This window comes from Melospiza melodia, chromosome 6 (genome assembly GCF_035770615.1).
Source record: "Melospiza melodia melodia isolate bMelMel2 chromosome 6, bMelMel2.pri, whole genome shotgun sequence".
Lineage (NCBI taxonomy): Eukaryota > Metazoa > Chordata > Aves > Passeriformes > Passerellidae > Melospiza > Melospiza melodia.
Window position 1 is genome coordinate 22,167,002 of NC_086199.1, and position 24,067 is coordinate 22,191,068.

General features: G+C 44.3%; 2 protein-coding genes and 1 pseudogene across 2 annotated transcripts; 2 read left to right on the plus strand and 1 right to left on the minus strand.

The window, feature by feature from the left end:
- The first annotated feature begins 545 nt into the window (after positions 1-545).
- Positions 546-3,551, plus strand: LOC134419727 (uncharacterized; annotated as a pseudogene).
- Positions 2,990-6,668, minus strand: SAMD15 (sterile alpha motif domain containing 15). Its single transcript, XM_063159364.1, has 3 exons — positions 6,510-6,668; positions 6,293-6,391; positions 2,990-4,339 (listed from the first exon to the last, which is right to left on the minus strand). The coding sequence occupies exons 1-3, from the start codon at positions 6,666-6,668 to the stop codon at positions 4,073-4,075; spliced, it is 525 nt and encodes a 174-aa protein (XP_063015434.1). The 3' UTR covers positions 2,990-4,072.
- A 317-nt stretch (positions 6,669-6,985) lies between these two features.
- On the plus strand, positions 6,986-22,369 carry TMED8 (transmembrane p24 trafficking protein family member 8). The gene is made up of 6 exons (XM_063160212.1): positions 6,986-7,079; positions 8,080-8,158; positions 10,463-10,592; positions 11,500-11,638; positions 11,904-12,203; positions 13,335-22,369. Exons 1-6 carry the CDS (start codon positions 7,001-7,003, stop codon positions 13,550-13,552), a joined length of 945 nt encoding a protein of 314 aa, XP_063016282.1. The 5' UTR covers positions 6,986-7,000; the 3' UTR covers positions 13,553-22,369.
- The last annotated feature ends 1,698 nt before the right edge of the window (positions 22,370-24,067 follow it).

A 24,067-nucleotide genomic window follows, 5' to 3' on the forward strand; every position in this document is an offset into this window, starting at 1 on the left:
GAGTCTGGGTCCCTTTCTTTACTCCCTGTCATCACATACTTGGACAAATTGATAAGACTGCCCTTAATCTAGGGCCATTTTAGCTGAGGGATGCTAAAGTTAATAGTAACAAGTCTAATACAGCTTGTATTTTGTGTAGCTCATAGTAATTGAATAAACAGATGTTGTCTACAGGCTGCATACAAAGTCATATAACCCCATAAACTCTTAGATAAGACAAATAGGGAGAATGGTCCTCCAGGGAGATGTTGGAATAAAATCCTCTTTCTAATCATCTCCAGGGAAGAGACGAAACAGGGTTTATTAAATAGCTTTTGAAAACTAGCCAGATTCCCAAGGATCAGCTGTTTCGGCTAAAGACTTAAATCTGCCTGCAAGGACTGGGCCAAGCAGCTGAGTTCTTTGCATAATTATTCCTTTGGGTGACTCTGCTGCTGCCCTTTGCTATGTAAGACCAGTGATGGGCAGCCACCAAAGTCCCTCTGTGCCACTTTGGGCAGGCAGACTGCTACCAGTCTGGTAGCAGTGGTTTGTGTTTCACCTGCATGTGGCAGAGCACAGGTAAACGTGTTCTGGTGCCTAGAAGTGTGCTGGTTCATAGCTCTGCTTTCTCTCTGAGCTTTTGAGTCCCTTTCACCTTGCTTAGTGCAATAGCCCTGCAGAAGCAGAGCTTTACATGCATTTATAACAATGCTGAGCTGGTAGCCTGGGAGGACATTGTGTTCCTCTGCTGCCTCCTGTCACACATGCTACCATTTGTCCTGTCACTGTGTAAGCCTTGACACCTCCATCCCTCCCCTCAAGAAAAATTGACCATGTCATTTCAGAGCCTGGGCCTGAAACTGTCACCAAACTCAGGAAGAAATTAAATGCTGACCCTATCTTTGAGGTGGCAGTGAGTTGCATTACTTTATTCTGGCCAGGATGTGCAGTGAAAATCATTCCAACTGCACCTCCTGTATAAGATTTTTTACGTATTTATACATTTATCAAAACCAATTTTTGAGCAAACAAGCTTTATGTCATGGGTGGCCCAATGTCAGGTTTTTTTTTTTTATGCTGGCAGACTCAATTCTCATTCTTAACACACAAAATATTCACATACTGCAGTGAACTCATACAACTCCCTTAGAGTGAAAAGAACTCAAAGCATCTGAGCAAACGCCACCATAAAAGCTGCTAACTTACTAACTTACATGTGGCCTAAAAAAAATTCACAGTGCACCTTTCACCATGCAGTTTCGCTACAGGATTTACTGCAGGACTCAATCCTGCAATTTCTGGGTTTTACCACTGGATGGAACTCGAACCCATTGTTTCTACAAAAGGGGCCCTGAAACATAGGAACAGCCATCCTGTAATTAGTGCAGTTGTTGAGAGCACCTGAAGCACCCCTGGTGCTCACCTTGCCCTCATGGCAGAATGGTTATATGATTTATGTGCAGCCTGTCAAGGAATACTGGTTACTCAATTAGTATCAGCTACATAAAATACAAGCCATATTAGACTCGTTACTGTTAATTTTAAAATTCCTCACCTAAAGTGGTTCTAGATCAGAGGTTTCAAACCAAATAGGTTTGGTTGTCAGTGTGATTCCTCCCAGAAGTGTGAGATGAGAATATCTCTTCACATCTCTGTGCGCATGGGTAATTGATACTTGATTTTTGTTCATCCTGCAAGGAAAATAAAACTCCATGAATAGATGGTGGCCATTTTTTATGCAGGCCTGAACAGCATCATGTGGCTGAATCTACCTCACCAGAAGGCATTGAAATGAACAAATGACCTCAGCTTTCTTGAATGCTGCCTCATCTGTGCAGAGCAAAAACCTTCTTGCCTAGCTTTGTGTGCAAGAGTTTTGTCAGCAAAGATTTTGGCTCTTCAATTACTCAAGAGGAGAAAGACAGTTGAATGCTGAGGTACTTCTTGTCTCTGCAGCTTGCCTCATCTCACAGAAAGCATGGGCTGCCTTGTTGGGTTGGAAGGTGCTGAACTCCATGTTGTCCTTAGGACCACATCTCTGCCCCAGGAATTACCTTAGATGATGTATTAGCAACAGAAGACCTGGACTGAGTTATTTTGTCCCTAGATCCTATTTATCAGGGTTGTTTGAAGCAACTGATCAAGACTAGGGCATTGAATGCAAAAAAAAAAAAAAAAAAAAAATTGTATGGGAATATCTAGAGAAGACAGTTCTTGGGTGTAATGATCTTATGACAGTTAATGAACCGGGCTATTGAGAATGTTAAGACAGGGGGAGGCTGCTTGAGGGAAAGGATTCCTGCTTTTGCAGGACTATTCCAGAGCCATTCTTCAACATTTTATGTTCAAGTCTCTGATGGTTTCTCAAAGACCCAAGGAGGAGTCTTGTCAGACACTGAAGAAAACCACTGCTTGTTACATTATTAGCAAGCTGCTTTGGACAGTTGTTGCCAATAAATGTTTCCACTTGTTTTCCCTTCCCAGAACCTTCCCCTGGTTTGTCCTGACAGCTATGTCACTGAGAAAGTCTCTCTTTAGGCAGCTGCTAGAAAAGAGAGAGCTTGTCTGGTGCCATCTGATGCCTGGGGCTCTACTGTACCAGGCACCCTCTGGAGACTGTCCTACAAAGCAGTGTGGGCTCAGCACCAAAGACATCTCTCACTTCAGCTGCAGTGGAGCCTGGTGTGGTACTGGATGACAAGTCTCCATTATCCACAGCTGCTTCCAACAGTTTCTCAGGAATTCCAGAGGAAAATGCTGAGTATGATTCTAAATCTACACAAACCTTAATGAAGCCCATGAGGAATGCTTTGCTGAGATCTCATCCCAGCCCCTTCATGGGACTAAGCAGTGCAACAACCAGCACTGTTAACTCTCAGACTCCAAACTCTTCCAGCCAAAAACCTTATGCACACATTTTCTTCTATGAGTTTCAGTCTCTACACTGTTCAGCAAACTTGCTTATCCCTGGTTACCTGAGGGGTTTTTTTGTTTGTTTTGTTTTGTGGGGGTTTTTTTGTCTGAATTTACTTATTACATAATCTTCTTGGCCTATGAACTGCTTCAGTTTCACTGTGTTTCTATTGCAGCTTCAATACAGAACTGAATTACAAAACCAAATTATGGTTATTTTGTAGTGGCTGCAGCTTTGGTGTAAAAAACTAAAGAGGATCAGGCCCAGTGGTTTTTTTATTATTATTTTTTTATTCCCCATGAGGGATCTTGAGAAAGCCATTGAATCCTGACAACATACTAATGATTTAGTCAGGAGTGCTCTTTCTGTTGAGCCAGGCCTTCATGAGCCCTTCTACTTCCTTGCTGGTGATGATGCTCCCCACTCTCATCACCACAGACTATATGATGTGTCCTTCAGGGAAAAAGCAGGTAACTGGATACTCTGTCCAAATCCACCCAGGACACAGCAATTTTTATTCCCTAAATTCTCTAGTTCAGTATTCTTTTGTACTTTCTGCCACCATCTATCATGTGTTACAGTACTGTTTACCATGATAAAACATTGCCTACCTGGTTTTGCGTCACAGGAAATAATTTCTGTGGCCAAGGATTAGTTATGCATGTTGCACCTAGAGCCCTTGCTTAATTCTGATTGCTGAGAGCAGCTGTCTGCACACCTGTACACCAGTTATTGTATATGCCATTTATCTTACATCCGGGTTTCAGAGCAAGCCCAGTCTGCAGACCCTGAAGCCTGGGAGAAATCTATTCACTTGAGCATCTGGGAAGTTCTTATCAATCACTTGTGCCTAAAATATGTCTATGATTGGGGTTTTTTTGGTATTTTTAAATCAACTGTGAAGCAGAAGTAAAAGACAGACAATGGTACAGTCTGATCCACAACCTCCACTTCACTAGTTCCTGCAAGCAAATGAAGTATTGCAGAAAAAAGACAATGTGGGAATGGGTTTGGTGTAATAAAATGTCTAAGAGCTGCAGTGGCAGTGCAGTGCACAATTTTTTGTAATTGTGAAAAAGTGGAACTGTACCTCCTTGAACAATCTGCAAGCTAATAAGGGTACAGTCTGCTGTGACTGCTGGGCTTCTTACAAAGGCAAAAGTGCAGTATGAGTCTCTAATTCTGCCTCTGCATGTCCTGCAATGCAGGGAGAGCATCCACTCCCTCCATGGCCTGGGATCCTTGCAAAGGAGGTGTTGTAGTATAGGGCTCAAGTCCTGCTTTTTGGATAAACTGTGGGAAAGTGAGGGCATCTGCTTTCTCTCCTGTTGGTGCCTTTCTCTCTAGGAACAGACCCATATTGTCTCTGTATGGGAGGGTAATGGATCTGCTGAAGAGAGGCTCCTCAATCCCCAGCAGCTCTCGCACGTGTCGCGAAATTTCCTGAAATACAAGACAAAACATCAGCAATTCTCATTTCTTAAACCAAGACAACAGGGCGACAGCTAAAACTATCATTCCATGTCAGAGCAGCAGGAAAAAACAGTGATATTCTGAATTCTGGTACAGTTTCATGCTTGAAGTTGCAACATATGAATCCATGTGACTCTGTTAAAGCAGCGCATATCACCTTCTCTCCAGATTTACTGTCAGGGATGCCATCACATCTGGTCTCCTAATGGCATAAATATAGCTCTGCTTTCATCCTTGCACTTCAAGGACAAACAAGTTATGGATAAAAGAACTGCAGTCTCTTCTGCTTAATGCAAAATCATTGCTGTTTGTTAAATTATAATGCAAATTACAATCTACACAAAAGTGTAAAAATAATTAGTGAAAAATCGTATTGTTCATTTAGAAAATGATGAGTGTATGGTTGTTTGAGATGGCTGGACCTGGAACTGTGAGTGAGCAGAGCCTTACCATTGTTTTTGAGGCAATTTCTGAGACTTTAACTATCTAATTTGATTGAAGCTTCAAAATACCATTTGCAAGGTTTTACTGATATTTCACAGTATTTGCTCAAAACCCTCCCCCAACTTTAGCTTGACTCTGAATGCTTTTTGTGATAACAAAAGAACACCAGACTCTTATCTTGAATGCTTTTGATATTTAGAATACCATTACAGTGGGATTAAAACCAGCAGTAATGTCCATGCTGCATAGCTTCCACATAATTAGCTGTGTAGTTTGTGTAGTTCTCTACCAAACTGCCATTTCCCCTAAACTGCAAACATTTCCATCTCACTGAGCTGATGCTATCACTCTTATTTCTATAGCAACTGTATCAGTTTCCACTGCTCACAGCCTTTAGTTTGTATTTCTTGTTGGGAAATTGCAGTTTTAACTTTTCACCTGCACTAGTAGACACTTCCTGAAAGACCCAAAGGGCCCCATCCTGCAGAGCTCTGCATACTTGGATTCTGTCAGAAAAAAGTTCTTTAAAACACAAATAACTGGCAGGATAGGGCATGACCTTTGAGAACATATAGGTTCCACTGAAGTCTGTGAGATGTTCCCAATTTACCTGCCACCTTTGGAAAACACTACTGGACTGTCTCACTTCCAAGCTAGTGGCAGTGTCCTGGCTGTATATTGCTTATCTAGAGGAATTTCTGTTCCAACCAGAGGAAGAACGGGTCACAGCTGATACGTCTAACCCATGGCCTAATATTTACTCAGCAGCTGAACTAACACCATACATCATCCCTATATCCCAATATGAGGGTGAGGCTTACAAAGAATATAGAATTCTTCCACTTTTGGAAAGCACAAATGACTGTAGTCTCTATCTGCTTGTACCCGAAATATTCGTGAAGGTTTGCTCTCTGAAAAACTTAGTGTTAAATTGATGCCTTTCTGTCAAAACAACAGGCAGTCATGGCACTAGTTAATGTTTTTGGTGGCATTATTTAGCTTCAAACAAACTGTTAAGATTGTGCAGCGAGATAGAACTGTGGTGAAATTGCATTTTGGTATTGTAGGATAAAATAAACAGTGTTAATACTCTAGTCACTGGAGCATAGAGCTTCTTCTTCTTGGTTTGAACTTCTACCTGAGCCTGCTGGTGAAAGACTCAGGCAGAAGTTCAAACCAAAAATCATCTGTTTTTGTGATGCAAAACAGATGATTTGGCTCTGTAAATGCGGTCCCTCTGTGGTTTCCACTAGGGAAGGGAAAGGGGGTAATGAAACTTAAGTAAATTTGTTCTTCTGAACTTTTAGGAAGCTTTGGAAGGCCAGACTGTAGCCCCAAAATTCAGCCTTAACTATCAGTGTTAAAGAAAATATAGAGGTTTGAAAGGAAAAAATGTTCATAAAATGAGGAAGAGACAACTCCTGTTTGTGTCCAACAAAGCGTAAAAGAAGGAAATAAAAGCGAGCGGCCCTTTTGCACCTGCATGTGCCCGAAGTCCGTGACGCCCATGGCGGGCAGGTTGGAGCAGTTGGCGTGGATGAGGCGGCGGCCGCTGATGCCGTTGGCCCTGAAGCATTCCTGGGCAGGGAAGCGGAGGGAAAGGGATCGCCCTGTGCCACTGCCGCCCCCCTGCCGCTCTCGCACGCACACGGAGCTCAGAGGGCGGCGGGTTCCCGCCCGGGCCCCAGCCCCGCACCTGGTACTGGGGGAAGCCGAGCTGCGCCACCCACTCGGCCACTTCCTCGGCGCTCCAGGCCAGGAAGGGGCACACGGCCCGCGGTCCCCCCGCGCCCTCGGGCCCAGGCTGCGGCCCTTCAGCCGCCCCAGCCCCCGCGGGACCCGGGCGCGGCTCCATCGGCCCCATCCCTGGCCGCCGCGTCCTTCCGGGACCCCGTTACCCCGGCAACCATCGCTTCCTGGAGGTGCGCCCCCTTCTCCCTTCCGCCACTCCCTCCCTGCTGTCAGCCTGCTGCGCCGCCCGCGCCCCGCGTCTCTGCAGAACTGAATGTTGATTGGCTGCGTTGTCGAGAGGGGAGGCTGAGGGATGAGCACCGCGGCGCCACCATCTCCCCGCGGCCCGGCTCTCACGCACCCGCTCGGGTGTTTCCGTCCCCCGCGCTCGGGTGTTTCCGGCCGCCCCTCTCCGGCCGCGCTCGGGTGTTTCCGGTCTCCCGCCGAGCCGTGCCCATGTCGGACGCGCTCTCCGCCGCCGCCGGCTGCCGCTGCGAGCCCCCGGCCGGCGACACCGCGTGCGGGGGCCCCGCAGGTACGGGCCGGGCCGGGCAGGGCAGGGTAGGGCAGGGCAGGGCAGGGCAGGGGGCTGCCCGGCGGCGCGTGTTTGCCGGGCTAACTAACACGGAGCCGACTGTCCCCCGTCTTACGGGGAGAGTTTCCCCTCCGTGGTGGGTTCGCCCGTTTCTGCCGGCGGAGCCGTGCAGGAGCGGCAGCTCCTCCGTGCGGGGGCAGCGCGGTCCCGCTGCGGGCTCTGCGCCGCTCCCCTGCTGCCCGGGCATCCGGAGCTGCAGCAGGGGCTCCTCCCGGTGCAGCGGTCAGAGCGAGCGCGGATGGCGGTCTGTGCTGTCCCCGGGGACACAGGGCCCGTGTAGCCGGGCTGTGCTGCGTGCCCCCGGGCTGGAGCCGGCTCCTTCCCGCCCTGACTCCTGCGAATGGCCAGCAGCGGCTCCGAGGGGCATCAGCAACCTGCAGAAGCTGGAACTTGTCCGTGTCCTGTTGACTGCCTCAGCGCCATCGGAGAGCAGGGCTGGGGTTGCCCTGTGTACCGCAGTGGTATGGGACAGAGCTTTTCCCGACCAAGGGCACTCGGGGAAGAGCAGGAGCCACGGTCCTTTTAGCCCCGACCTAAGAATTTCCATCTCGTCGGTGCCCTTTGAGAACTGCTGCACGATCGCTTTTTCCAGGGCTTTGTCAGCTCAGCTTTACATGATGAAATTTGGCCTTGTTCTGTCCTTCTAAAGCTAGGATTATTAGCTCCTGAATGAGCCCTGCTTCTGAGAATGGCTTTACATCAAAAACATGCGAAGGTTTTTGTTTTCCCTTTGCTAGGGTTGAGGCCATTAAAAATCTTTGCTCCACAAGGTTCTAGATACAGCTCATAACACGAAAATCTGGTTGGCTCAGGTCTTTGTTCCACAGCTGTGTGACCTTGCCAGTGTCTGAGTGCTGGCTGCAGGTTTTTTTTCCTGTTAGTGTACTATAAACACCAACATTTATTTCACCTTCTCTTGCTATATTCTGTTTGTTGCTAGAAAATGAAGACTCAGCCCAAAAGCCAGAGCCTGCAGATCAGCTAGTTGATTCTTTGGAGTCCAGTACTTCACAGAGCGGGTAGGAAAACCTTTTTGTGTGTTGTGGCCCACATGCATGACAGTCTGTTTCACTCCTGTGACCTCTTCTGTATGACAGTTTGTTCTGTGCAGGTAAAAAGAAGGGCCTGGAGACTGAATTGTCTGCTTTGGGACAGTATATACCAGAATCAGTATGGGAGAGCCTGTTCTTACAGGCTTTAAGGTTGTTTTAAAGCTTGTGAAATGTAGTTCATGGCTCAGCTATTCAAATCACAGAGTCATTCAGCTTGAAATGAACCCTGTGTGGTTTTATAATCCATTGTAACAGCTAGTACATTTTCAGGGGGAAATTTTCTATATCCTGTCTGGAGGATAATTTAATAATTGAGCATGCCTGCTGTCTGTAAATCTGGCGGAAGCTGTATAAGAAAATACCTTTTGCTATTTTCTTGACAACATTTTGGCTTTTTTCTTCATTGTTTGCTTTTTGTGTCTCTCCATTAATCCTGCTGATCTTAACCCTGTTATCAGATGTTTGGCTTGTTGGTACCAGCTGGGCACGTCGTGTTTGTGGCCAAGTAATTTAATTGGCTACAAGCATTAACACTATGCAGTGCAGTTTCATTTGCCATTATACATTTGTTGCACAGGATACAATTTCAGAAATGTGTGAGTTAATTACAGTAGGTAAAGCACAGCTTCATCAAAAAAAAATGCAAAAATCCAGGAAAAAAAGAACCCACATCAAACCACCCTTCTTACCAAAACAACATTTTGATGCCATCTTGGTTTGATGCTGCTGACTTCTCTATCAGACTTCCTGACTATAAATGAGTTCTTCCATCTTTTTATTATATCCTCTAATTTTCTTTAAAGAGATTAATACAGACCAGGAGCAAAATAGCCAAAGCAGATGATAGATACTTGTGGACATCACCTATTAAATTTGTCTTAATGTAGATCTTTTTTGAAAGGGATGGGGATGGTGCAAAAGGTTTGTGTGAGAAGGAATCAGCTGAACTGTGTGTTTGTAAGTCTGCCTGTAAAGCTGTGTAGCTCTTCCTAATCTTTCAGTGAGACTCTTAGGTCTCAATGATATGTATCTAGAGGAAAAAATTCCCAGCCTGTAGGCTCCTGTGTTGATGGAGAGCTTTTAGAGCAGATGTGTGCACCTATGGTAGCAAATAACCAGATAGCCCATCTAGGTGTGTTCATGCAACAGCTAAACTGAAATGCAAATAGGCTGGAAAACGATAGCGTAGAAGTACAAGAATTCTTCCTTTAAAAATTGTTCCCACCGAGTATCCTTCTTATCTCATCCATCTGCTGCCATTTTGTGAACCTGCTATTCATCTTGAGTCGCTCTTACAGACCTTCTGGTCTATCACACCAGTTGTAGGAAAGCAAATCACACTGTTGAGAGAATATAAGTAAAAAATGGCTTTGTTTCTGGATAAAGTCTGTAGTGCTGTAGGAGTAACAATTTGAAAACAAAAGCCACATTTGCCCTGTTCAAGTCTTCTCTGTGGATGCAGAATGTGTCAGGACACTCTTCTGGCATCTGAGTTCATTTAGGATTGTAAGTCTACCTATAGACAACATGCAGCAATTTTAAAAATATAATTTAGAAGAAAACCCTCAACAGAGAATAAATGCCAGAGATGTTTCCTGTCTTGCCCATTCTTTTCCTGCTGTGTACCATTCTTATTCTTTTAGCATGTCCATTTTCTTTTGTTACAGTGCAGTACTCAGACCTCTTTGCTTAAGTTGTTGTGCTGCCCATTGTATGTCTTACTGCTTGCTTATCTGTGGGGTGTGTTTGGACATGGCAGAGAGACACTTGGGTGTTCCCTGTATCTGTTGGGATTGCCAGTAGGAAAGGCATAACGGGCCACTTAAATAGATGGCATTCTCAGGATGGCTGTCAAAATTGTTCTGAATTCTTTCACTGATCCAGTTGACCTCTGAGGCAGTATGCAGATGCCATGCAGTAGCTGGCATAGAAGTTGTCCTTTCTTGGGCAGAAAAGTTGCTACTGATGTCTGTCCTTAGTGTAGTGTTGGTGAGCCAACATGCTGTGGGGTGAGTGCAGTGGATTTCTGCCATCTAAAGGATGGTAAATATGGAGTATCCCACAGAAGTTGCTCCCCCTGGCTCACATGGAAAGTAATCATGCAGACATGGCAGGATTTGGGTGGGCAGGGGTTCTTTGTCCAGTTGGCAGGTGCTACCACAGAAGCTTGTTCCTTCAGCTTATTTGAATTTGAGTTCCAGAGCAGTGATTCCTCTGCTGGCTGTGCCCTGGGTGCAAGTGCTGAATTGTACTGCTCTCTTCCTCCAAAAGGTCTCAGGCTGGGGTGCACCTGAGTGCCGACACAACAGAGCATTCCAAGGAAGAAATAGGCGCTCTGGGGGACCAGAACGTGGCTGTGCTAGAAGAGAAGCTGCCTGACCAAATCAAATCTCTCAGAAAGGTAGATGGATGTTTCTTGTGTCTGAGAACGAAGACAGAAGTGCAGCAGCAGTTCTCCTACTCTACTACTGTGCTTGCCACTGTGGGACTGAGGTTCTAAGGGTTGTGTTAAGATAAAAGTAATATTAACATAGATTCAGTTACGTTTTTTCCTGTACATTAGTGGCAGATAAATGGTATCAGTCTAATTTGCAAAATCCCTCTTGTGTCTTCAGCTAGTTCTTGCTTCCTTGCTCACCGAGGCTTCAAGGTAATTGTCACCTTCTGCTCTTATCTGGTGCTTCTGGAAATTCCATTCTTGTGGATTTATGCAAGAGGGAACTGAAATCCCTTGTTTCTTATTGTGAGCAGCAAATTTGTTTGCCCTACAGATAGAGTCAGAGAAACCTGTACAAATGACACTGAGTTCAGGACCTGTGAGTTTGCATATGTGAGAAGAGAGTGAACCAGCTGGATTTGTAACTAGGATGCAGCAATGGCAGTTTGATTGTGGCTGCAGTCTAGATGCACACAGAGCTGAAAGGCTCTCCCTAGAGAGATTGTTTGATGCGAATTTTTTCCAAGAATAGTTGGCTAAATCTATAAGGCTGCTGCTTTGTTGAGAGGTGACAATTAACTCTGATGCAAGTGCAAAAAAGTGCCTGCCCAGGACTCCCTGGGAGACCAAGGGAAGTGAAATTTGTGCCACTGATGCAGCATTTGACTTCAAAGTTCATGACTTTGGTGCAGTGGGTGAAACAAATGCTGAGAGGTGTCTCAGAGCTAGCCTACATTAATAATAGAAGCTTCTGCAGGTCTGACTTATTTTCATAAAGAAGCCTGAGTTACTAATGAGTTGTTTCAAATCTAGGCAGAGACTTTTTAACAGGGTGGTCTTTGTGACAATGTTTTTTATGTGCTTTGTGCAGGAAGCTGTTCGATTAAGCAGCTACCATGTACCTCAGGGAGTAGGGGATATAGTCATGATTCAGTCAGATCACACTGGTGCTGTGGATATCCTTTCAGCTGAGCTGGAGACTGCAGACCTCCTTGGGGAGCAGAGAAAAGGTGAGTCCTGAAGGCAGAACTTCTGTTTGGGTACTTTTTAAGTGCCTGCCCTGACTAGAAGAGCAGAGACTATCCTGGAGATACTTCTAAATCCTGCTGGAAATTTGGGCTCCTGGCTAGTGAGTGGAAAAACTTCACATCTGGGGCTTTTGGGAGCAGGCTCCAGAATGCAGGCCCCTTACCAGAAATAGCTTCACTGTTTTCAGGTAGTAGTTTGTCAGTAGTGAAAAGTGATGTAAGCCTGTGAACTTCTCCCTTGTCTCAGCTCTGCCTCCACCTCTGGCTGCACCCACCATGTGGACCACTGAGAAGATGAAGGAATTCAAAGCCAAGATGGGGAAGGAGAAGAATGGCCGGATGGTGGTGAAGCGCGGCGAGGTGGTGACAGTCCGAGTGCCAACCCATCCTGACGGGAAATGCATTTGCTGGGAGTTTGCTACGGATGACTACGACATTGGGTTTGGAGTCTATTTTGACTGGACCACAGTTACTAGCACTGCCATTACTGTTCAGGTCAGTGAATCCAGTGATGAGGAGGATGAAGATGAGGATGAGGAAATTGAAGGTTAGTGCAGATCTTACAAAGGTTAATTGTAAGTGTTGCTGTTGCCATGCTGCTGAGTGTATCTGTGAGATGCTACAATTTCCATCTACTTTGTTTAGTCAGCCCATTTGCTATCTCTGCAGCCTACTGAGTTCTTGGTTAGAGTGATAAGAAAGCATTTGGCCCTTCCTGCTTCAGCATATGTCAATGGCTGTCCTCTCCAAGAGCATTCTTAAAATTGAACACATGGAAAAATAAAACCAGAATTTGCTCAGTGAATTTCTAGATGATAAAAAGGTTAAAGTCTGAAATTTTAACCCAACTGTTTTTGTTAGATTCTCAGACTGAGAAATTTCTGGTGGTGAGTGGAGGCAAGAAGATTTTGTTTTGGGGTGTTGGTTTTTTTGGGGTTTTGTTTGTTTGAGTTTTTGATTTTTGTTTGTTTGGTTTTTTTGTTTTGGGTTTTGCTGTGTTTTGGGGGGGGGGGGGTTGGTGTTTTTTGTTGTTGTTTGTTTGGAGGGATTTCTTGTTTTTTGGTTTTTTTCTTGTTTTCTTTTTTCTCCATTACATCAGCAGCTCCTTCTGTCTGTATTTGAAATGTTTGCTACCTATGTCACTGTACTTGGGAAACACACAGTAACGTTGCCTGTTCTGTGGCTTGAGTGTATGTGTGACCAGTGTAGCTGGGAGGTTCGTGTCTGAATTTTGCAGACCCTGTAGGCAGGGGTAGGTTCCTTTATGAGGAATTCTCATATGGAATTGAACTGAGAGCATACACACTATGAGGTAACAGCTAAGAGCTTTCCTGCCTCTCTTTGCTTCAAGTCTATATCACAGGACTGCTGTTGCCTGTATGAAAGCAGTAAAGTGTCTAAGCTTAAAAAGAGAGGAGATTGGGCTGGTGGGCTAGTAAATACTGTCCCATCAGTATTCCCAAGAGAACTGGTTCTTGGTATGACCTTTGTAATGATAAGGAAGGCTGGACTTTGTGGGAATTATTTGCAGAAAGGTCGGAGGAGATGCTCTGGGTAATGTTATCACCGTTAGCCTTCCATATAGCTGCATGTCTGTGTTGTGTTCTGGTCTTGTTGGTCTTCTTCTGGATCATGAGGTGGTTCTGCCCTACTTACTTGTCTCCTCTCTGCCATTCAGGACTGTCCCCTGTGGGTGATGTGGAGCGGGGTTCCAAGAGCTACCTGCGGAACCGCTATGGAGAGGTGATGCCCGTGTACCGCAGGAACAGCCATCGCGAGGTGCAGGCAGGCAGCCACGAGTACCCGGGCGAGGGCATCTACCTGCTGAAGTTTGATAACTCCTACTCTCTGCTCCGCAATAAGACACTGTTCTTTCACGTCTACTACACTAGCTGAAGAAGAGGGAAGGGGCAAGGATGGCAGGCAGGTGATGGTGAGTGTAGCAGGCTGCCACCCAGCCCTGGTACTGCCTGACGGGCACTGCTGCGTGACAGAACCACGGCGCAGTTCTGCCAGCTCTCCTTTGGACACGAACTGGTTTCTCCTCACATCCTTCTTCCCCACTGTCTCAGGGGACAAAGGTAGTTGTGGCTGCCTGGTTGTTCCCAGGCAGCTGCTCTTTCTCTAGAACTTTGGGAGGTCTGCTCCATGCAGGCATTGGGCTGGGCCTTCAAGTCAATGCTGGCAATTGCCCAGAAGCCACATTCAGGAGGTTGTGGTTCTGATCTGTTGCGCTGGTACAAAATGAAGTGAAAATAATGTTACTGTTTTGTGAATAACTTTTCCAACTCACCTGCTGCATCTGCATCGCTAGAGGGCAGCTGTTGACTTCAGTGAGCCAGAAGCACAGCTGGCTTGTCACTTAGCCAGGGTAACCCATCACCTACCATAGCTACAGTCACCAGCAGTCGCTGCTTCCTTCACTCACGCGAGTGGCTGGGAGTGCAGCGGGCCAGCAGCACCCCATGCTGCAGTGGCTTGGCAGTGCTGCAACAGGTGGGCCCCAAATAGCAGTCACAGCTCATGTTTGGACAGGGGGTGGGAGCAGGGTGCACCCCTCATAGTCCATAGGAAGGCTTTTCTACAGATTAAGAATTGAATGTTATATCTGTTGATTGTAGGGATATATAGATGCTTAAAACCTCAGTGATTACCAGAAGTTTTTTTCTGTAATCCAGATGTGAAGCAGAGGACGTTACTGCCATGCTGAATGAATACAAAATGGTTGGAATACAACCAATAAATATACAGGAAATGTTCCTTAGTAGCAGGATGTTGGTTCAGTGGTATTGCAACCATATGTAGCAAGGAAAAGGCTCCCAGAGCAATGCAGTTTGTCAGCTGCTATTGCTGTTGCAAAGGTACTGTTAGGAAGTTCCTTGGCATGTTTTGGTGACTAGTGATGGTATTAGTTACCACCTTCTGCTTAAGTAATGGCTGAGTTAAAAAGGAGAAGTTAATCCATCAGAGATGAATTTTAAAACATGCTTATTTGTAACTGTTGTTTATTTTAATACTTTTAACTTGAAATCGTTCTCTTTTCTAAGAATACTGCTGTATTTACATTTTGATACCTCTTTGCAGAGACACAAAATTACTTTCCATGGTGATACTAGAAAAGTTCTGAGTTTTATTTTTAAATTCTCCAGGTAAAGCACTTCTACTTGGTCCATTCCTTCTATTGAGAGGAAATGATGGACAGAATTATTTGGGGTAGTTAAAGCCAAAGATTTTGCTCTCATAGGAGGGCTGCCTATTTCCTATTAAGAGTATATTGTAATGCTGTACAATTTGCTCTATATTCAAGCTTACTTTGAAGTATCTCTGCTTACTGATTCACTGCTCCAGAGCACTTAGTAGGTCAAAATGGTAAGAGAGGAAGCAGTCACTTTACAATAGAGCAGCCCAAGCTGGGAACAGGAGGAGTGGAAACTGGAAGAGCCCTACTTGGAGCACAGTGGCTTTCTGGGGGAGTGGGCAAGGAGCAGAGTTGTTGCTGCTTTGGGCCCTGAGAAGGGGAGGAAACAGCCACCTATCTCAAAAGAGAGAGTGTATTCACCAGGGTGGGAGGGAGCTGCAGAGCTGCTTTATTCAAGCAGGTCGAGCACAGGGAGACAGAACAGTAGGGCTTGGTATCTGTCAGAGCAAGTGCTCTTTCAGGTAGCAGCCTGGAGAGGGCTATTCCTTCCTTTAACCTCTTATGGATGAAATGAAGAACCATCCTGTGGCCTTTCTACAGCACTTGAATCAGGCCTGAGCAATTTAGCTAAGGTGTTTGGGTTTTTTCATCCTTTGTCTATCAAGTTCCTAGATAATGCTGATGGAGTGACACTCTTCACTTCTAACAGAGAAGCAGTAGTATGTTTGCTGATAGAAAACATCAATTTACAACATTTCATAGTTGGTGTGTTTTGTATAGACTAGGGAATGAGAGGCTGGAGAGCAGCACTGCAGAAAGTGCAGAAAGGGACCAGGAGCTTCTGGTTGATGGCAAGTTGAACCTGAGCCAGCAGTGCCCTGGCAGCCAGGAGGGCCAGCCCTGCCCTGGGTGCATCAGGCACAGCATCACCAGCCAGGCAAGGGAGGGCATTGTCCTGCTCTGCTCTGCACTGGGGCAGCCTCACCTCCAGGGCTGGGGGCAGTTTTGGGTGCCACAATATACAAAAGACATTAAGCCATTAAAGACCATCCAAAGGAGAGCCACAAGGATGGTGAAGGGTCTGGAGGGGAAGCCATAGGAGGAGTGGCTGAGATCACTTGGTCTGTTCAGACTGGAAAAGAGGAGACTGAGGGGAGACCTCATTGCAGTTACAGCTTCCTCATGAGAGGCAGGCACTGATCTCTTCAATCTTGTGACCAGTGACAGAACTCAAGGAAGTGGCCTGAAGCTGACTCAGGGGAGGTTTAGGGTGGGTGTATGGAAAACGTTTTTCACCCAGATGGTGGTTGAGCACTGGAACAGGCTCCCCAGGGAAGTGATCACAGCACCAAGCCTGACAGAGCTCAAGGAGTGTTTGGACAACACTCTCAAGCACATGTTCTGATTGTTGGGGTGTCCTGAGACAGGAGCTGGACTCCATGATCGTGATGGACCTCTTCCAACTCAACATACTCTATGATTCTATGAGCCTTTTGTACCAAGTCACTTGGTACAAACAAGGAAAACACCTTAAAACAAAGAAAACACTATGGGCCAATGCCAGAAGAAAAGTTGCACATAAAATACAGAAGTTGGTCATGTCCCAGAGTAATAAGATGAGCCACATACATGTGTGGTCAATGCCAGGGTTCTTCAGGCTGTTCTGCAACCTCTGGGAAAACAGGGTGGTGTTGAAACTCAGTGGTGAAGTTCTGCAAGACTGTTGAAGGAAATAAAAAATAGGAATTATATTTTTCTTAGAGGTTTCACTAGGTTGTTCGTTACATTATTTTTTACGTTGTTCATTTGGAAAAAATGCTTTTGTTCATCACTCAATGCTTGTCAGGGAAGTGTTTTTGTAAAAGTGGGTACAATCTATGAACTCCAACTGTGAAATTGTTCAAATTCCAAGTTTATGGAATTTCACTTAGATCCATTACCTAAAAGACTGCATCAGATAGAACCTTACAGTAGAGGATTAGACTAATAATTTTCTTCAAACAGATGATGTAGGAAGTAAAAGATACCAACAACAGGGAAAGGGCAAGTTTATTTAGTAAATTCTTTAACAATACAAGCCAGACTCTGAAAATAAGGTCAGTACTGGAATTAACTGTCCCAAATTGTCAGGAGATGGGACTGTACTTTTCCAGCTTCAGTGGGTCCTACAACATAGAGGGAGAAGGGTCTGTGTAGCCTTACAAATTATGGTCTATCCGTCTGATACACACAATAATTCACATTCAGACAGAAATTTCAGAAATTCTCAAAAATCTTCAGGCTCTTCAGGCCTTTAGATTCAGAAAAATAACTGGTTTTAAGAAATGAGGTCTTTTTCATGGGCTGTTTTATAAAAAGAAACAAACATTTCATTAAAAGCTTACTGAAACTGTCATTGCTAATAAAATCTGAATTATTGAAACCTCTAGAAACACTCTAAACACAGTAACAGTTTCATTGTATTTAGACAACTCTTCATAGCCATATAGTAAAGTATTTCCTTAAAAAGCTGATAACCACGTCCAGCAGTAGCAGTTGAGTATTATGAAGGCACTTCTGCAGCTCAGGCCACCTGAGTTACTCATCACATTCTGCAATTGACAGTATCCTTTCATAATTTCATAACATCCTTTCTGGTTTAAAGGAGAGTTGAGTTAAAAAAGCAAATCATAAGCAAATATGTTTGGGATTTTACTCCCCCACCCTTTTTAAAGTATTGGTTTGTGAGTAACAAAAGTTGCTGATTAAAAATGTAACAAAGAGATTAATGAAGCATCAGTCAGAAGGCAGGCATCAGTCCTGTCAGTCAGCTCACACACATATGGTACAAAATACTGGACAGACAAGGCCTGTGCAGCAGGGCTGTGCCAGGACCATCAGACAGGATGGTGACACGGCTGCAGCGTGCGGCTCCTGCCGTGTATGGAGTACAGTACACCTGGGCTCAGGGAGCACTGCATGCAGCAGGAACTGGAGCATGCCCAGCTCTCCCCACATGTTCTAAAGGCTGCTCTCATCCCCCACTCAGGTCAGTGCTGTGATCCAGGTGTAATCCATCTCCTGCACACACACAGCAACACAGGTACAGCAGCCCAGCACGTGTAGCCTGTCTCCCACACAACCCTGCAGGTACAGCAGCCTGGTCTAGTTGAAGGTGTCCCTGTCTAAGGGAAAACAGTTGGAACTGAATGATATATAAGGTCCTCTTCCAATCCAAACCATTCTATGATTTTATGAGTAAATGTGACAATAATTTAACAAGACACGATGGCAAGGTATACTTAGCTGTTCACTGCATAGAGGACAGGGTCAGACAAACTGTCAGGCAGACCCTCTGCTGAGTCATGAGGTTCAGAAAGGACCCACTTATTTTTTAAACTCCTTTCTCAAGGGAAATTTAGGTGTGTCTGGATCCAGACTTAGTCCCAGACTTGGCCAGCAATTTACATCTAAAGGATTATGTGCACAGTCAATCTTGTATCTCAGCTGAGATTTCAGTTTTGTATGCTATTAAGCACTTGGTGAGAATTCCTGAGCAAGGGATCTCAGCCTCAAGAAGTTAACTCACCCTAGTTGAGTGGAGATGCTGGGGTGCAGCCTTCTGCCATGCAGGAGAGGTTAAAGAGGCCCTGGACTGTCCACTACTTAGAGTAAGGTGATTGACTTACAGTCATATTTCCATACAGGCTGTATTCTGGTTTTCCTTGTGCCCAACTGGCCCTAAGCTGATGAGCAAGACTTATGGTCCTTAACTATTGTGTTCTTATCTGTCTTCTCAGAGTCCAACTTAAGCCAGATACAGTCCTCCTGCCCACCACTGGTGGCTGGCTATTGCTCAGGCAGAAGTGGGAGGGAGAGCACACTGTCACCTGAGGCACTAAAGAGAAGAAGATGGAATAGACCCTTCAGTGTGACCACAATGTCAGCATTGTTGGTCCTTGGATGTGAGATCTGCCGAACCCTGTGTGTGTGTGCTGGTTAACATGTGATGTACTATTTGGCACCTACTCCACCTTCTAATTAGGATTTATTTCTGTTGAAGGGAACTCTGACCTGTATGTACATGAGATATTCCAGAATTATGGATCCTCAGCTGCACAGCTTGTTGCATGCTAGTGCGTTATCTCCATTTAAAAATATACTGTGGTTTTGATCACAAAACCTGCCTTACAACCAGTTTTGATCACTTGCTGACACATAGATAGTATGTCCCAGTTTTCAAGCCATTAGTTAATGGATTTTGTTAAGATAAATTGCACTGTAGATGGAAAACCTATATTCAGTTCTTGCTTTCTGAAATGTGGACCAATCTTTAATAAGGCTGGGGTCACTCTTTTGGAACTGTGCCCATCTACCTGGTCTCATTGACTTGAGCCCAAAAGCAGCATTGAATGTGGAATGTCATCCCAATGAGTATGTGCCCAGCCTGCAAATGCAGCCTGTCCACAGACAGGCCTGCTGCAGTGGAACTGAGAGTATTTGGTGTGTGTTGTTTCACTGACTACGTTTCCCAGAAGTATCTGGTATCTTTTATGAACACAGGATAGTTTTAGGAACATTTGATCTTCAGGAAAGCTTCACAGTTGTACAGGATAATTCCTATTTTTGTTTATTTTCTTATATTGCCACATTATACAAGTATGTTGTTTCTCAGGTATTCAACTAGCATTCATTATCAAAGTGACAACTTCTTTTTGGAAGGATACACAGTTTTTATTAGTTCTCTGATAAACAGCTTGGCTGTGTGGCTAGTGATTAACAGCAGCCATTCCTGTTCAATATCCAACCCATAGTTGTTTCAAAGAAAAAACCTTATTTTGCATATGTATTTTTTCAGTTTGGTATATTTCTTGGATTTGTATTTAATCTTGCTAGCTGGCTTGGGCATTTATGGAAATCCTTCTTATTTAAATAGAGATCTGTGGTATTAGACCTTGGGTCAAAAAAGAAAAATAAAGTTTAAATGCAGCTGCACTTCAGAGAGGGAAATTAATCCTCAGGAAAGGAAAATTTTTTTGTTTCTGTGGAAGGAAGATTTCAAATAGGTTTTTAATATATGTTTCCTTTTCCTCTAAATTGTCTCTCGAAATTCAGAAAGCTAAATCAAGAAAGAAGCTTCTTTTGCATTTTGGGTTTGCTTTTGTGAAAGCACATAATTGTTTTCCATTTTGTTTTGAATATAATTTAGGTCTAAATAAAATTTACATGTTCAGTCAGAGATATATCCTTTAGCAAAGGACCCGTATAAAAATTACCTTGGATAAGTGTTTAGTTATGATAATGGTATTAATCTGTTGGACATTTTTCATGTGAGAGAAGGTAATAAGCTCTCCATTGTTTCCTCTTTTTTGCTTTAGGTGTAATGTAGCAGCAGAAGTTTAAAATGTATGTGTTTTATTGAGAACAGAGAGTTAAAATTGCTTACATCAAGGACCACTACTGGTACTGCTTACATTTACTCAGACCCTTTGGAGGCCTGTAATGCATGTTCTCAGGAAGGGTTACTGGTGTCAGACACAGGCTTGTAGCAAATGCTTGAGACCCATTTAATATGCACAAACAAGTAAGATGAAAATGTGTTGAGGGGAAGAGCTTAGCTACCTGACTTCAGGTGCTGGGAAAGTCAGGTTACTGTGCCCTGAGTCTGGAAGGCAGCCACATGCCTCTCTGTGTGGCTGTACCCAGTCAGCTTATCTCCTTGTACCTGTGTGTGCATGGAACCTCCATCTGTGGCCTGCACTGGGTCAGCTACTGTGGAGCTGGACCTGCTGAGGTGAATTTGAGGTAAATCTTATTACAGGTCTAGCTGCTGAAAGACTTTGTTGTTCTTGTGGGGAATTAGGGGAGAGAATGAATCCCTAAATGAGTTCACTTTCATCCCCACTGCTTATACTCTTCCTTCTTGTCTCACTACCCCTATAAAAGCCACTCTACAGAGGATTTATCACAAGGTGCCTTAGGAACAAACAGCATGTCTGAAATGAGAACCATAGGTGTCATTAATACAAGAGATTTCTTCTTATTTCACTGCCCATTTGGGTAGGGGATGGTCCTTGCTAAGGTCAGGCAGGGAGAGCCCCTCTAGGCTGTTGCTGGAGATCTAGTCTGTTCATAGACCACCTTGTTGCTGTAAGATGAGTAGTACAATGGTATTTGAATTTCCTGGTGCCATACATTCTTTGCCTTCATATGCTGCTGTCAGATGTCTAGGAACACCAGAGGACTGCTCCTTTTGATATGCTGACACTAAGCCCAAGGACCAGAGGAACACTAGATAGACGTAGAAGAGTGTTTCTTATGGCCATTCATCATTTTCTCTAAGAGTGTTGAAATCCAGAGTTGTGAGTGTTGTGTGCTTATGCATATTGAGTGTGGATGAGAGACCAAAGCAACAAGTTTTTTGTTTAGGGTTTTTTTTATATCTACAAGTGTAAAAGAAAAAAGGATTTCTCTTTTTCTCACGTCTGGGAAAATATTGGATGTGACAATATCGTGTAGATGAATGAGGACTTCACAACTGGCAGAATTAAAAACTGGGAACTGATTGTGTTAAATACATTGCTAATTAGACTGTAAAAGAAGGCAGGAGTTTAGCAGGAGTCAAAGTGCTGTGGCATTTATCTAAAGAAGTTGATTTTCAGTAAATATCAATTAAGTAAAGTTTTAAAAGGTACATAAAACCCCAGACTTCAAATGTATATTACAAGGAGGAGAGTGTTCTGGGGGGATAGTCCACATTTGCCTGGAGTGAGTCTCTGGCTACTTATTCCCAAACTGTGGTGCTGTTGCAGCTGAAGGTGCATCAGTACAGGTGGATGGTGGATCTGAGTCCCCTTGACTTCTCTGGGTTCCATTCTGGATTTTACATGTTGCTCTCTCAGAATCATCATACATTAAATGTAGCCTTTATTGGGAAGGGAGAGAGGAAGAATTTTCTGATCCATCAGTGAGGGTTATCTGTTTCAAACCCATCTGGATTGGTGAGTCAAATCCCTTGGGCAAGAAGCAGGATGCCAGCCACAAAATTCAGAGCTAAGAAGACCTTGCCAAGTAATGACCTTGATGTTTAGCAGCTATGTTTGGAAATGATAACTAGCTGGAGATGACCTCCCTGCAACCTCCAAGATGCCCTGGAACAGCTCTCCTCAGAGGGAAGCAGGCTGCTTCCCACTCACAGCTCCAAACCATTAGCACTTTCAATGGGGAGCACCCTGTAGCTTGTCATAACTTTTTCAGACCTATGTTCTTGTGAACTGTGATGGTTGTTTGTCAGTCCTTACCTCTGTGATGTGAATATTTTTGATGTCCTGTGATTTCAAAATTGAGTTCTCAGTGCCAGCTGTTTGCTTTCCATGTGCTCACCAAGAGGTGAGTTTAAAATACTGAAGAGGATATTTTAACAAAATGTGTCACTGGACTCTTTCTGAAGGGCACGTATGAAGGCTGTATTTATAGTGTGCTTGCATTCCTTCTACAACTGGTTTGTATTGTTTATATTTGATGTATTGTGGTTTATTTGTAATAATATATTGGAACTTACTCCCTTTAAATAAACTTCACTATGCAACCAAGAATTTTGTATTCTGTTTAAAGCAACTGAATATCTTGATATGAAAAATTCAACTACAGACCTTCCAACAAAACAAGAATGCAGTTAGTTCTAGGAGCAAAGAAGAAGCAAATATGCAAAAAATACTTTGCAGTGTACAGGAGATTCTGATGCAAACAAATAGGAGAATGCTCTGTTATCAGCTCATGATGATGATGGTTCCAGCCAGGAAATCTTTTGTCTATTAAAATGACTCACTGGAATATTTTTCTTGAGATTGTACTGAATGCTTGAGGAATTGGAGAGGAACAAGCAAGTAGCCAAGCTCATATAATGGACATAGGTAGAGTTTGAATACTTTACCCTCCAGTTTTTCATACTGGTACTTGTCACCTCCATTTGCAGAGATCCCCTCGCTCCTTTGTTACTTTGGCTTTCAATCTGGAGGATTTAGAAACATCTCTTGATTACCAGGTACTCATTAAATTGTCTACAGAAAAGTGTTTGCCCTTCACAGCTCCTCACAGCTGCTTTGCCCCTCAGCTTTATCATACTACAAAGGTTCTACTTACATGTCCTGAGAGAAGCACTTGCTGGTCAAAATGAGGAATGATGGTTGTAGCAGGAGTCATCTTCTCTCACCTATCTCATTTCAAGTTTGGTAGGACAAATGCTGCAGAGGTTCAATTCTCTGTTCTAGTCCCTTGCAACACTTTTATAAAGTAATTGATGGGCAGGAGCAATCATAAACCAAGCTGATCCAAAGGATAGGTGATTCTGCCAAGTTAAAGATGTTTCATTGCATTTTAAGACCACCAAAGAGAAACAGTGCTACAGGTACTTTATTATGATGCATTCACAATACATCCTTGTGCTTGGCTTGGGTGTATGGCCAAGAGGAAAACTAAGGAAAACAGCAGGGATGCAGAACAGTGGTGCAAAATTTCACATTAGTTCGTCCCATCTCCGGAAGTTCCACGCCCACTCTGCCACTCCCCCCTTCTCTAACTTTTGTGCATGGACTGCAGCAGAAACACTTACTATGAGTTGCACTATGAAGGCCTTGCAGCAGGCTTTGTTGCCTCTGCCAGGGAAGTGGCTCTTCCCTGTTTCAGGTGAATAAGGGGAATATTGTAGTTTGGCTGCTGAAGTCCTGTCACTGCTTTTAGTAGTCCTTGATTACCAACAGCAGTTTTAAGCTTAGCAGAGCTACTCATTGTTATACAGGTGGTATCAGTTACCCAGTGGGGCCTCTGTAGTAACACACACACACACACACACACACACACACACACACACACACACACACACACACACATGTAATTACTGTTTAAGGAGTATCTGCCACCATCCTACCTTCAATATGAGCCCTGACTGCAGAGTAAGAGAAGCAAGGTTCACCCCTGCTCCTTTTCACGAAGGCTACAAGAAATGTGTACAGATACAATCATTTAGGAATTGGAAAGCAAATTATCCCTCTCTGGAAAGGGTCATGTGTCTTGGGCTCTAGAAATGGTGACTGTCTGGAACACAAGTTTTTTAAGGAGCAGCTGAGGGAGCTGGGGTTGTCTAGGCTGCAGAAGAGAAGCCTCAGGGGAGACTTACCACTCTCTACAACTACCTGAAAGGAGGTTGTAGGCAAGTAGGAACCCAGGCAGCCAGTGACAGGACAAGAGGACATAGTCTCAAGCTGTGCTAGGGCAGGTTTAGGTTGGACATTAGA